The sequence below is a fragment of the Symphodus melops genome (genome assembly GCF_947650265.1).
Source record: "Symphodus melops genome assembly, chromosome: 13".
Taxonomy (NCBI): Eukaryota; Metazoa; Chordata; class Actinopteri; order Labriformes; family Labridae; genus Symphodus; species Symphodus melops.
In genome coordinates, this window is record NC_136703.1 from 7,759,554 (window position 1) to 7,773,543 (window position 13,990).

The 13,990-nt window shown below is 40.9% G+C and overlaps 1 protein-coding gene across 1 annotated transcript; it reads left to right on the plus strand.

The window, feature by feature from the left end:
- Window positions 1-2,852: 2,852 nt before the first annotated feature.
- LOC306833848 (solute carrier family 35 member E2A) lies at window positions 2,853-12,863 on the plus strand. Its single transcript, XM_079359435.1, has 9 exons — window positions 2,853-3,137; window positions 4,011-4,417; window positions 5,107-5,242; window positions 6,477-6,604; window positions 7,830-7,950; window positions 8,222-8,275; window positions 8,396-8,468; window positions 10,423-10,568; window positions 10,851-12,863. Exons 2-9 carry the CDS (start codon window positions 4,150-4,152, stop codon window positions 11,068-11,070), a joined length of 1,146 nt encoding a protein of 381 aa, XP_079215561.1. The 5' UTR covers window positions 2,853-3,137; window positions 4,011-4,149; the 3' UTR covers window positions 11,071-12,863.
- Window positions 12,864-13,990: the final 1,127 nt, after the last annotated feature.

The following is a 13,990-nucleotide window of genomic DNA, read 5'->3' on the forward strand; positions in this document are numbered from 1 at the left end:
ATTCCATTGTTGCCCAACATGGTCTAAAAGTAAATCACAAGATTGAACAAAAAGGAAACTAAATCAAAACTCAGTCTTCTTGATTGTGATTTTTGAAAAGAAAGTGAAGGCCTTTTCTGAAGAAAAGCTCCATTTAAAAACTAGCCAAGAGTGATGGTCATAGGGGCTGATTTTGTAGGCAGGTTTGTTTTGTATTCTGTGTGATGTTTGCATGACATTCCACTTAACAAGTCAAACTTGTTAAGAAGAACTTCTCTTGTCATTTATTGCATTCATCATTTTATGTTCCCTCTCAATGTTCATAACAAATAAATATAGGTTAGGGACTGTTCACAGACTTGTTCTAGGAAACGTGTAATCTCCGATTTGAAGCTTGAAGTAGGAGAACTGTGAAACAGCGAAGGTTCATTAAAACATATGGATGGAGAGATGGTCCATACCTTTATGTGGGTTCATGTTTTCCATATTTGACACCATAATCAACAGAGATCCAAAACCAAAATTCTCCAAGGCAACAGGCAAATGAGGAGCAGAGCCACCATGTGGATGTACAATAAGAATGTACTGCTCTCATTAACATGATCATTCCTCCTCATTTTAATTGTCTTTATAATGCCAATGTTAAACTAATGAGTCTTATCATACTTGATATTCTCTTTCCATTATTACTGGCATTAACTGTAAATCGATTTTATTCGTTGCTGTTGCTCTTTTTGTCTCTATCCTTTCCCCACACTTTTAAAGCATGACACAGTTTCGGCAGATGGCTGTTCAACATAAAGTCTGATTCTGCTCGAGGTTTCTGCCTCTTAAAAGGCAGTTTGTCCTTGCCACTATTACTTTGCCAAATGTTGCTTAGTGGCATGTTCATGATGGATTAATGTTGGGCCCAACAGAATGGTCTAGACTTAGGCCATAGTGTTTGATTTGTTCCGCACAGTGTTGAGGGACTTTAATCTTCTTCTATTAAAAGTATTAATCACTAATTATTCAATCGATACCTCCCCTTTGTTTTTAAACTATCAGAGCCATGAATCAAAGATTCACAGTGCTACATAGTTCAGCACTCAGCATGAAGCCTACTGGTTTAAATCCCTGGCCAGACAGGGGCCTACTTATGTGGAGTTTACAGGTTCATCACGTGCATGTGTGTGTTCTCTTGCTTTCCATCCAACAAAAACATGCTCGTTTGATTATTTGGTGGCAACTGATTGTCTGCAGATGTGATTGTGTCAGTTATTGTATGTGTCAATATGCAACTTAACTGAGATAAGTTCAAGTCCCCACATGACCCCTGACAGGATTTAAGAGTAGATTGATGAAACAAGGATGTACACTTTTTCCATTGCTCTTGCAGCAAAATTGTTCTCTTTTATCATGCAGACAACAACTTCTGGGACAACAACTCAACATAATCATAAGCTAAACATTACTGCCATCTTGTGACAGTTTATGGTATTCCCATTCATGGTCAAATACTTAGAGTGCACATAAAAGACATAAAGTGGTGATGAGCCAAATGACTCACAAAAGAAAAACAAGAAACTCAGAAAGAAGTGATTTTTATTATGAAGTTATTTTAAAGCCTGATAATGGTTTTGAAGGTAGGCGTGAGGTGAGGTGACTCAGAACACTTATTCAAAAGTCAATATTGACGATAAGTGGTTGGTTTGAGTGCAGGATTAGTTGTTTTGCTAAACAGTAACTTCACATACACAGATCATGATCAGCGAAGAGATAAAATATCCAGTGATGAGAAAGACAAAGACATTTCTGTCCTACGCCTCACCTTCTTTGTATCTGGCCACTCCACTTGACAACATTCCTGACTTGTACATTACTCTCTACTTCTTGAATCTGTACCAACCATCTGTAACTCTACCACTGAGAAACTGCTGCTCAGTGGTAGAATGCACATGCTTGGGTCCACTCTGGCTAGAAAGTCAGCCCTAAAATGCTCCTGCTGCAGGATCCTTTAGAGAACAGCCTCTGTCATCAGAGTGTGAATGGGGGAATGTTGCATGTGATGTAAAGTTGAGTTGTCAGGAGATTAGAAGAAGTGCTATACAAGCTCAAGTCCACGTGCCATTTTACCAGAGGGAATGTCTATGTGATCAAAGTTCTTCCGCGACACATTTGATTACATGGGTATTTTTAACACTGCAGTGTTTGTCCAGGTGAGTGATGGAAGTTGGTCTGGTAGATGGAGAGGTACCAGACCACTTCTTGAGCACTTCCAATGTGCCCTTGAGCAAGGCACCCTGTCAGCACAGGGGTGCTTCCTGTGGAATGCTGCCACCGCACTCTGAGATCTCTCCATGAATGCATGTCCCCAAGTCCTGCTTGTGCACGTGTGTGATTCAGGCCTGCATGCGTGAAAGAAGCATGTCTCTAAAATAACAGGGTGTGAACCAGAATTCTCCAAACAATTTGTGAAATCCTCATAGTCTTAATAATGTACCATTGCATTTAATCTCATATGCCTACCTCTTTCATTTCTAATTCTAAATTATATAATGCAGAATCTCAGTCTAAGAAAAGTTCATTTAAAGTTAAAGTGAACCGTCATACTGCCACGAGAGTTTGAGTAACAATGGATAAATCAAGTTCGAGAAAACAGGATGAAGATAATCTGACCGGAAATGGTGCAAATAAAATCATTATTCTTATATTAGATAAGGCTGCTAAAAGTCAACAAAACATATATATAAATAAAAAATGCACAACTATACTAATTTGGAGCAATTACAACCTTCAAATGCTTTGCATGCTTTTATAATTGTGTCCAATAATGGCCAAAAGCAAACTATGAGTTTTATTTTGAAAGTCCCATTGTATTTGATTTATATTGAATTAGCTTGACTTGGCAACATGACTGTTGTTGAAATGGCACGCCTCGGAGTCAGGTACACAAAGACAGGTTACCCAGGTAGATACTGTGTTAATGTTTACGTATAGTGGGCGTGGTCAATCGAAGCCGACCACCAGCCCTCTTCATCCCATGTTCCCTCAGGAAACAGGGGCTAGCAGACGTCTTTGTACAACTTCCTTTTCTATCTGCGACTCGCTGCTGTCTCACATACCGGCGAGGCTTGATGTGTTTTTCTTCCTAATAGGTGCATTTGGTTCTGAAAGAGGTAAGTTTTTGTTGTATTTACATTTCATCTTTGCTTGTAATCTTCGGTTTTTATGTTCTTGCAAGAAGAAGAAGCTAGCTACTCAATATTTAACATCCGCTTTCCTTTTCTACGTGTGCCTGTTGTTTGAGATCAAAGCTCAGGACTGTCGATTAGATACAGTATTTATTGCTCTGTGTTGTAAGCTTTGAAGCAAATTAAGTATTATACTTAGTCTCTTTATAACTTCGCAGTGCAGTGTGTAAATAGATGATGTGTGAGGTCCTTCAGGGTCAGCCTGCGATTTACGGTACTTGTTCTGGTTCTCTCTTATTGAGGAGCTTTGCTGAACACAGCCACATCCAGCATTTAGTGTTGAACAAATATACAAATTATCTTTAGAGCCATCTTAAAGTCCCACCCAGACTGCATACAAAGGATCTTTACAGTTTGAGAGAGTAAATAGGATTTAAGAGGTATTTGTAATTTTTTTTCTACAAAATGCAAACGAAGGTATCAAACGTGTTTCAGTGATTGGGGTTAAATTATGGAATGATGCTAATATAAATTTAAAAACCTGTCATTTACTTTTTTTTCTCCCTAAAGTGCCTCGCAAGCTATTTAAGATCATTATAAATGTCAATGTATTTTATTTCCTTCTGAGAGCTGGTGGCTTCATTTAATGGGAATGTAGGATCAGTGTATGAAAGCAGCTTGCTTCTGCCTTTACCTTTTCATTACCTGTATAATACATGACACTTGACTTAGTTTGAACTTTCTGTATTGTTTAAAATTATTGTAAATGTAAATTGATGAATACAAATCATTTACTTCTGTGCAGCCTGTATCCATGATGCTACATAAAGCAATATTTCTTGTCTTCAACATCTGCAGGACTGTGGGCGCCAGGTTAATTCATATTTCAGTGTGTACGCAGATACATCAAATGCTGGACCAATCAAAGGACGGACAAAACGTACAATCTCTGATCAAGCCCTCCACTCCTTTTTGACACCCTCCAGGAGCAGTCATAATGACGGGTGGCAGGCACTCTATATGGCGCCTCCTGTTGCCTTTCCGAAGCCGCCAGGAGCGAGTGGTTTTAGCCCGGAGCAACAGCCTGCCAGGGGAACAGGTTCTAAAGATCACTGTCACAGAGACTACTGTCATTGAGGCAGAGTCAGGGGTGTGGAACTGGCGCTCATTGACCTATCTTGGCCTCTGGTACTTCTTTAGCTTCTGCACCCTGTTCCTTAACAAATACATTTTGTCTCTACTAGAGGGCGAGCCCAGCATGCTAGGTAAGAATTATAAACCTCTTGTTGTCGTTATGTGACCTCGTTTATAAAGGCATGCACTTTCACATTAATGCTCTGTATGTTTCTGTGAAGAATCTTACTTGTTGATGTGGTGTCAGAAGATTCAGCTCTATTCAGCTTTACATAGTATTTTCAAAGCATACAGTCAGTCCTAGAGTAGAATAATCATTTTGTGATTTGGCTTTAAAATTTCTTAAAAATTGCCCCGACTCTGTGGGATTGTGACAACCTGAAGAGTAGTCACTTTGACACAAGCCGGAGGTCAGTTAGCTTCAGATGTAACAGACTTACAGAGCAGGTATCTTTATCAGCCAAAAGCATCTAAAACGACATTTTGGAAAACAAGAAGAAGCACGTCACCAGAGTTGACCTACATCCTGAAAACACCTCAATATTTTGACTACTTTAGTTTTTCACAGTTCTAAGACTTTTCCAACAAACTCTATCTTGACGTGCAACAAAATGTTTTAGAGGAGGTACCATGTTGCTCGTTAACTCTGATATTTTGATGCATGTATGAGCTGTTTTGGGAAATGAAATCTTCGATGCTGTGAACTTAAACATGTTTTGTGCGAAGAAGTGGAGAACTACTGTCACGCCAGAAACACCATGCTGTGGGGTGAGAGGTTGTGGCTCTGGCTGTATCTTGTTGTCTTGTCTATACTCCCTAGGTGCAGTTCAGATGCTCTCCACTACTGTAATAGGCTGCCTAAAGATGTTTGTGCCCTGTTGCCTGTACCAGCACAAGTCCAGAAACGAGTACCCACCAAACTTCATCATGATCATGCTGTTTGTTGGACTCATGAGGTGGATACCCTCTCTCTTTAAAACAGAGCTTTACACTAACTCTCTCATCAATGGGCACATGTGCTACTCAAGCTTTTCTTCCCACTGGGTTACGTGCTGTCAAGGGGAGCCAAATTAACCGATCCTGTTTTGATAGATGAAACTTTATATTGCGTCTGTGTTTGTCATGGTTCCTGATTTAAAGTTTCATACTGTCAGTGGGGAAGGGGAACACACTGTCAGTCACTTCCAGAGAAAACAGACACAGAAGTGTTAGACACTGATTTTAAAACAGTCTTGACTGAGAGTTGTTTGATTCACACATCCTTTGGTGACATAATTTATATTTGGTTAATGATTTTTGTCACATTTAATTACAAAATGTAATCTAACTGTCGTGACATATTTCCAGCTGAAACAGGATAGAACCAATCACAAGACAGAAGGCGGGACATAACGTAATCGGGATGAATGTCGATTAGCCGTTAGCTTCGACGGGGCTGTAAATGGTCGAAAAATTTGGAGAACGCAGAGTGCAGGATAAGTCATCAGACATTTGAAACACAGGTTAATAAACGTTTAACACCGGAGAAGGATTAAAACGGGGGAAGTGCATTCTAAATTTCATGGGGATTTTAATGTTTGGCTAGAACTTAAGCCTCAGAGTCCCATTGGACCCGAGTATGTACAGCTCATATGTCGTTAGGCTGAGCATTGATAGCTGGTTGCAAACAAATCATAGCGTTCATGTTGGCTCCAGTGGACGCTGTAATGAAAGAGGTCGCTCACCATAGCTTCGCTAACGTTCTGAGCCACGCTTCCATATGTGGTTGCCATCTCAACGCTAACTTAAATCTTCTGTACACTTGCACACGTCAGGAATTAAAACCATGCTTTGACCTCCTCTCATCATGGTCAGTTTGTTTGACTGGCAGATCCACTAACCTGGGGATTTTTGAGTAAACTGTACTTTCCCCCTCACAAAACTGAACCCATTTTACACTTAGACACAATAAGCATACCAGGCAACATCAAACATAGCAGAGTGATGTGTTGCATGGCCTTGAATATCCTGCATTGTCTGTTACACTTCAGTGTGACAACAATGCAGAAAAAGTACTGTGCACCCTTCCAACAACCACTGAGAGTTGTGGCGTTTTTTTCAGTTTTTTTTATAGAAAATGTTTTTGTAAATGACCCGTTGGAAAGTTAACAGTAGCGTTTCAGAAAGTAAATCATTGTTTCCATGTGTCAGGTTCACCACAGTGGTTTTGGGCTTGGTAAGCCTGAAGAACGTGGCAGTGTCTTTTGCAGAGACGGTGAAGAGTTCAGCGCCCATCTTCACCGTCATCATGTCCAGGCTGATTCTTGGGGAGTACACAGGTACTGATGTATGTGTGATAGCAGGACTTTAGGGACACCGCAGACCACTAATTAGATCAGTCATTTCACAGTAAGCTCCATCTATAACACTCTCTGCTGACATTAGTCAATGGGATGTGGGCATAGTGGGTGGATAACCACAGTGAAATGAGGTGATAGATTGTGTGAGATTAAGTGTGATTACTGGTATAAAAGGGCAAAAGGCACAGTGACTGATACTGTAACTCATGAAAGACTTTGCAGGTTGAACCAGAATTGTGTGAGTTGTGAGCTTTATTAGGGTAGAGAGGAATACACTTTGACTAAGATGGTTTAAATTCCTCTGAAGGATGTTTTTTTTTTTTAATCTACTCCAGCTGCTTCTGTGTTCACTCAGCATACAACACTTCAGCAACAATACCAAGGACTTCTTATTCAGGTTACTTTGTTTGCAGGGGGAGTCACAAATACAACAGAGCACAGACAGTGCAGTAAACATAAGAGTGCAAATGCACGGCACATAGGCAGCTGTACAGATTCCAATTCTAAAATGGCATAAACAAGATGATCTTGTTGTGGACTGCGTTGTGGACTGCCTAGTGTGTTTGCGTCCTTATTCAGCTCCCCAGCCTGCTATCTCTGTCGCTCCATACAAGACCTTCACGAAGTTACAATTACAGCATCGAGCAGCAGAGAAGTAAAGCGTGACACACAAACATCCGACGACTCGTTCCGCTCAATATTTGCTGCTGGGACAAAGCTTTTCCTGCAGCGCCTTGTTCTGCACATTGGAACGAACAGCCTTCGCTGAGAAGGGAGAAACTCACAATGCAGAGGGCGGGACTTATCTTTTAAGATTGAGTGTGTGATCATACTCCAACTGCCTGGTGTACAAGATCTTTAGATCTTGTTGTTCCTCTCTGATCATCTTATTAGACAACCTCACAGTCAGTTAAGAGGATTTCCAGAGGGTTACCAAACCGTGACCCAACAGAGAAAGATCTAATCAATGAAGCCAGAATGGGAGACGCTTTGATCTGATTGGTTCTGTAAATGTGTAAAGGTTAAAGCTGTCATTATTACACAATTCAAACAGTGAGCCTCAATGTGTACTCTGACCTTGAAATATGTTGATCCCTCTCCTTGCTAAATAGGATTCTGTGCAGGTGACGGAGTACTTGAGGAGAACTGTAACTGTATCCACAAATGTACAAGGTATTAATGCAATGTATTCTTGATTCTGCAGGGCTGTGGGTGAACCTGGCCCTTTTCCCTGTCATGGCTGGCCTGTCGCTCTGCACAGCCACAGAGATAAGCTTCAACATGCTTGGTTTTTCTGCCGCTCTGTCCACAAACATCATGGACTGGTAAGTTTAAAGCTTTATTTTGGGGCTTTTTTTATGCCTTTATTTTTAGAGACAGGGCAGTGCATAGAGTCAGAAATGAGAGAGAGAGAGAGATGACAGACATGCTGGAAAGGAGCCACAGGTCAGATTCAAACCTCTCGATGAGCTTCCATACGGGGGGGCGGGCACTAACCGCTGGGCTACCGGCGCCCTCATGGACTGCTAATTCAGCACTCTAACCAGCTTCAGCTGCAGTAAGATACTTTATGTAACACTTTGTCTCTGATCTCAGTTTGCAGAATGTGTTCTCCAAAAAGCTGCTGAGTGGAGACACATACAGGTTCAGGTAAAACCACATGCAAACTCTCCTTTTATGACTTCAGCGGTTTCTCTTCACAATCGAATTGTTCTTATGAAAACTTGATTTTTTAAAAAATTTATTATCATTATTATTATTTTTTTTCAGCCCTCCAGAGCTGCAGTTCTATACCAGTGCAGCAGCAGTTATCATGCTAATACCTGCCTGGGTGTTCCTCTTGGTATGTAGATGCATACACTGTTTTCAAATTGAATTATTATTACAGTTAAAATTGTGTTAGTGTTTCTTATCTATACATACCTGGTGCCTGTAGTCCAAATGAGAAGTATCTCTAATAAGTGTGGACGTTGTGTAAAATGCAAAAAAGAAATAAAAATAGAATGTGAGGAGTTGCAAAACCTTTCATACCACACATTTAATGTAAAACTGCACAAAGACAACTTGTCTTATCTTTAATGTTTTTTAAAAGATATATTGCCCAGTGTGGATGTTATTTTTAATTTGAAAAGAGTATAACATTTGTGAAATGCCAAAAGACAAAACCCTGAGGGAACATCTCACCAGTTGCCAGTTGTTTATGTTAACTGGCAGCATGTTAATAACATGACCAAGATAATATAATCCTTTATTCATCTCGCAACTGGAGAAATTTAAAGTGTTACAGCAGCAAAGCAGGATAGCAGAAAAAAACCACACAGTGCACAATTAAAATAGATTCAAATATAGAAGTGTAGAAAAAAAACAATAATTATAGAGCTAACAGCTATCAGGCATAAAAATAACCTCCCAGATGTCTCAATGGGAAAATCTGTAGAATCTTTGGACTTCATCTCCACAGTACACCATTATATTAAAAGATTCAGAGAAGAAATGTCTGAATGCAGAGGACAAGGCCGACACTGGGTGTCTGTGATCTACAGACGGCACTGCATTTAAAGGAGACACGATTCTGTAGTGGACATGACTGCACATCCTCAGGAACACTTTTAGAAACCACTGTCTGTGAACATCATCCCTGCATTCACAAATGTTAGCAGAAACGACCGTGCAAAGAAAAAAGCATATATCAATCTAGAAACGCCACCTGGCCTCTCTGCGTCTGGATTTGGAGGAACATAATGCTGCCAAAAGACGACTTTGAAGACCTTGCCAAACTACATTCTGGATTTAATCACAACAGCATGGCTCTGTAGTAAAAGTGTCCATGTGATCAACTGCTGTCCTATAGTCTCCATTTATCACCTATTGAAAGTATTTGGAGCATTATGGAGCTTAAAATAAAATAATGGCGATCCTGAACTGATGAACTGCTGAAATTCTATGTTAAAGGAGCAATATGTAACTGTGACACCTAAGGATTAAAAATGGGTACTGCAGTTCAAATTCATAAATCATTTCATTCAAAATTCATGATCATGTGGCTCAAACTCTGCATGTTTCAAAAAATTCTTTGAAATGTATCCCGGTTTTGCCTCGTCTCTGCTCGTGGAGCTTATTCGAAAAAAAAACCCAGCAGAGGTAGAATCCGTGATCAAATAACTAGCTCTCGTGCCCTCTTTCATCGCTGTAACACCTCTTGGTTTGCCATTTGCCGAGCAAACTGAGGGGCCAGGGGCCAAACGGCCGTGTGGGGTGCCGCCTTTTGACCGGTCAAAACTAAAACAAACTATTCTAGACCGTTGTGTTGTTGACAGAAAAGCCTGCATATATATAACATGCGTATAGCTCCACTTCAAGATATTACAAAAATTGGTCTTCTCAGTTCTCAAAATACATACCAATTGCTGTTGAAAGTGAAAGTGATGCAACAGAGGGTTAAACATGGCCCTGCTCTAACTTCTTTTGAAACGATGAATACATTTTAAAATGGCATGTTGTTTAAACAAAAAGCCATTTCTTAGTTTCAGATGTTTTATTGTTGTTGGGTTTTTTGTTTTTTTTTGCAGCCAATCATTTCATTCTGTTTTTATTTCAATTTAACTTAGCATCTGGACTTTTTAGGAGGGGTTGTGTTTCTGACTATTAAGTCTAATCCTTTAATGTAAAAAATGGGCTGGAATATGTCAACCGATATTTTTGGAGGTGGTAAATGAATTGAAGAAACAGGATGTACTGTAGCAGGACTGAAAGTTGAGCTCGTTGATGGTGGTCATGCTCATGTCTTGTGTTTCCAGGACCTTCCGTTGATCGGAAAAAGTGGCAAGAGTTTCATCTTAAGTACAGACATAGTGCTGTTGCTCCTTTTGGATGGTTCCTTGTTCCACCTGCAAAGTGTCACTGCCTACGCTCTCATGGGGCGGATATCACCCGTCACCTTTAGGTAAGAAATGTTCAAGATCTCCTGAATAACGTGGCTCTTAATCTGTAAACGAGGAGCCGCTCCCAGTTTACTCAGGACACTTTTAAAGGTGACATTGTGAACAAACACCGATTAAATAGACTGGGCTGGTGCTCTTCTCTATAGCCAACATGTATTCTATGTAGGTGAAATACTTCCTGTTGAAACCCTTCAAAGCCCTTAAATGAGAATAATTATTCCCCAGAGATGATGCAAAAAAAAGCACCTGCTGAAAGTAATAACCCCCCCCATCTCTTGTTTCAGTGTTGCCAGTACTGTGAAACACGCCCTGTCCGTCTGGATGAGCATCATCGTTTTTAGTAACCAAATCTCCATCCTCAACGCTACTGGCACCGTCCTCGTGTTCATAGGGGTCTTCTTGTACAACAAGGCCAGGCAGAAACAGAGGAAAACTTTACAGGCCATGGCTGCTGAGCACAACCACACGCAGGGCCAGGACTTCAAAGCTCCCGTGTCTCGATGAGGAATCCCAGTTTGAGACTTAAAAAAAACTGTTTAATGGGACCAAAGAAGTCGAGACAGGATGTTTGGGTATAAAGTTGATCTTTTCCATCTTCCAGTGGAAGAGGAGTCGCTCTTCTTGTTTTTCAGGTTCGAATAAGTGCCAGTGTGAGGTCTTCAAGCTGAAAGCAAACCTTGTAAAGTGGATGGACATTTTAACTCCAACATTGTTCTACCAGTAGGATGATCCACTCAATACTTCTCTGTCCCTTACCCGTAAATACTTGCTTCAGGCCCTGTTTACACCTGGTTTTGACGTGTGTTGTTTGATCTGTTTGCAGACGCATTGAGAAAGGATCACTCAGGCCACATTCTTGGGTGGTCTTGTTAATGTGTGCAGAAAAGTGCAGTTCCTCGAGTGTGAAGCCTTCTCCACAAGCCAATGAATTCCCTTTCGGCCCCATATTAAAGCCCCCAAATCTACAGCATTATATACTAGACGCATACATTCCTTGCATTGTTGGGGCCTTTTGAGGATATTTCATCCAAAAGTCATGCAAATATTCAATCTGCTTGTTTGATTTCTAACACTAATTGTTTTTTTTTCTTTGATTGTAATTCAGGTTGGGGTTTTTTTTTTAAACACTGGCTCAGGTTAGCTGGTAGCAGAGTTTGCTAAGGACAGTAATGATGAGATGATTATCAGTTAATCTGTACTTTCTGTAATCTGTGCAGCTGCCACTCTCTCATCGAAGATTTGAGCCATCAGACGGCGAGTTATCTTAGATCCACATTCTGTCCAAGCCACTTTAGTCCGATGAATAAACAAATGAGAAATCCCCACTTACAGAATCTAAGTCTTCGGATGCACAAGTGTAAACAAGCTTATTTGCTATGAATTGATCACAGGTGAAACGTACTATCGTTGTACAATAACTATATCCATTGTTATACAATCTATGGAACAAACATGTCTGCTGGGCCAATTTGAAGGACTGTCCACCCTTCTCCTTATCCAGGCAGCGTTCTTGAAGCTGCATGTTTATAAGTTGAGTGAGTGGAAGGGAGAGTTGATCACGCAGGGTCACTGGAGATGCTTTTAAAGACGCATGATAATGCAGTGAACAGCCATAGTAGAGTCTTCTTAGGACTCGATCAATTAGAATGCATGATATTACCAGGATTTAACAGGCTCCTTAGTCATTCTTTATCCTTTAAATTTATTTCAAATTGGGTGATGGGAACAAAGCTCAGGGTGTCCTTCACATTTTTGTCTTGCGTTTGCATTTTCAGCGTGCTGGCTTCTCTTTTTGGGTGCAGCAACTTGGAGCATCTATGAAGCTTTCCTGCTGTTGTTTTAGTATTGTGGTGGAGTTAACCTCACTGATTTGCATCGAAAATCTTGATGGCATCTTATTCTAAGATGTGAAAAAGGCCTGAGAGTTGGAGCCTTTTTTGAGGCTTCACCAGCAGAAAAAAAAAAAAGTCAGCCGGACTGGCTGTTGTCACTTTTTTAAATGTGTTGAGCATTTGTGAGTTACATAATGCATTCTAGGAATGCTCGTCCACCAGCCCATCATGAACTGTTGTTGGTGTTTGTTTGGTTTTGTGTACCTTCATTTCTTTGTTGTCTCACAGTAAAAATACGTTTTCCCCAATGTATGCTTTGATAGCAGCCCCGACAATTCTGAACAGAAAAGTCCCCTCGCCGAAAGAATGTATCAATCTTGAAGTTGATGCGACTTTTAAATGTTCATGAATAGAATGATGTGACAAGCTGCTATGACCAGTTATAAATCCACTTCCTTGATTACCTTTTTGTCTTCATTGTGTCTCATTTCAAGTCTGAGGGAGTTTAAATTTCTTTGACACGTGCTCCTTCATAGAAAGAAAACCATGGTGGCAATAATTCTGAAGAAACAGCCTCAACCTTATAACCTCCTACCTCTGATTCTACTTATTAGAACGCTCAGGTATGTTGCTTTACGTTTCTGAGGGAAATTCATGACATCCAGTAGCAGTGTAAAAGATCAGACTATAAACAGCAGTTGGTGCAAATTAGTGACTGTGAGGTAATGTAAGTATTAAAGGTCTGTCCAGCAGTTCTGCATCCCTCTTGCTGCTTCCTCACCTAGCACAACACAGCATTGAAGAGGACACTGGGCACCACAGACTGGTAAAACACCTGCAGCAGCTTTTTACAGATGCTGAAGGACCCCAGCCATCTCAGGAAATACAGACGGTTCGTTCCCTTCCTGCGGATAGTGTCACAAAGTCTTTCAGAGCACTGGGACCTTCTTCAGCTACAAGCTCATGTTGAAGACCTACTGAAGTGGCTCCCCTAGATCAGCACAACAAGCCTTACACATCTTAGGACACACCCTGTCTTGGCCTGCTGCCTTCCTGGGACAGAGTCTTTTCTCTGCTCACATGATCCATAGGGGTGGAAAGGAGGAGGATTGAATTGTCTGTGGAGATGAAGGGGGATTCACAGTCAATGGGTTAATTTGGGGGGGGGGGGGGGGGGGGGTTGTTGTGTATGTCCTCATGGCAGTAGGAGGTGGCACTAGAAACTAGCTGCAGTGGCCAGGCAGTCAAACCTGTTAAAAACTGGTTGAGCTGGTTGACTCCCGATTTTCTGTTGTTGCCTTTCTGCTTGCATCATTTGATAGTTTTTATTCCCTCCAGTCCCCCAGGGTGCCCCACCCTCCTTCTGTACTCCTCACCTCACAGAGTCTATTTCCCCCTGAACAAGCTTCAGCTCTGCTTGGTCTTCCTCCTTGAATGCCCTATTCTTCCTGTTTAGGATGTCCTTGACATTTTTGGTAATCCAGGACTTCTTGTTCAGGAAGCAGCACAGTTTTGAATCACATCTATAGATAAGTTCATTTAGTCAGTAGTGCAGTGTGTGACCACCTCAATGTCCTCAATGTGTGGCTTTT

What these genes read in the sequence shown, in the direction of transcription:
- LOC306833848 (XM_079359435.1), top strand. Translation starts at nt 4,150, where the DNA reads ATGACGGGTGGCAGGCACTCTATATGGCGCCTCCTGTTGCCTTTCCGA. An exon ending in GGAGACACATACAGGTTCAG is followed by an intron (nt 8,276 to 8,395) that starts GTAAAACCACAT and finishes ATTTTTTTTCAG; the next exon opens with CCCTCCAGAGCTGCAGTTCT. An exon ending in CTGCCTGGGTGTTCCTCTTG is followed by an intron (nt 8,469 to 10,422) that starts GTATGTAGATGC and finishes TTGTGTTTCCAG; the next exon opens with GACCTTCCGTTGATCGGAAA.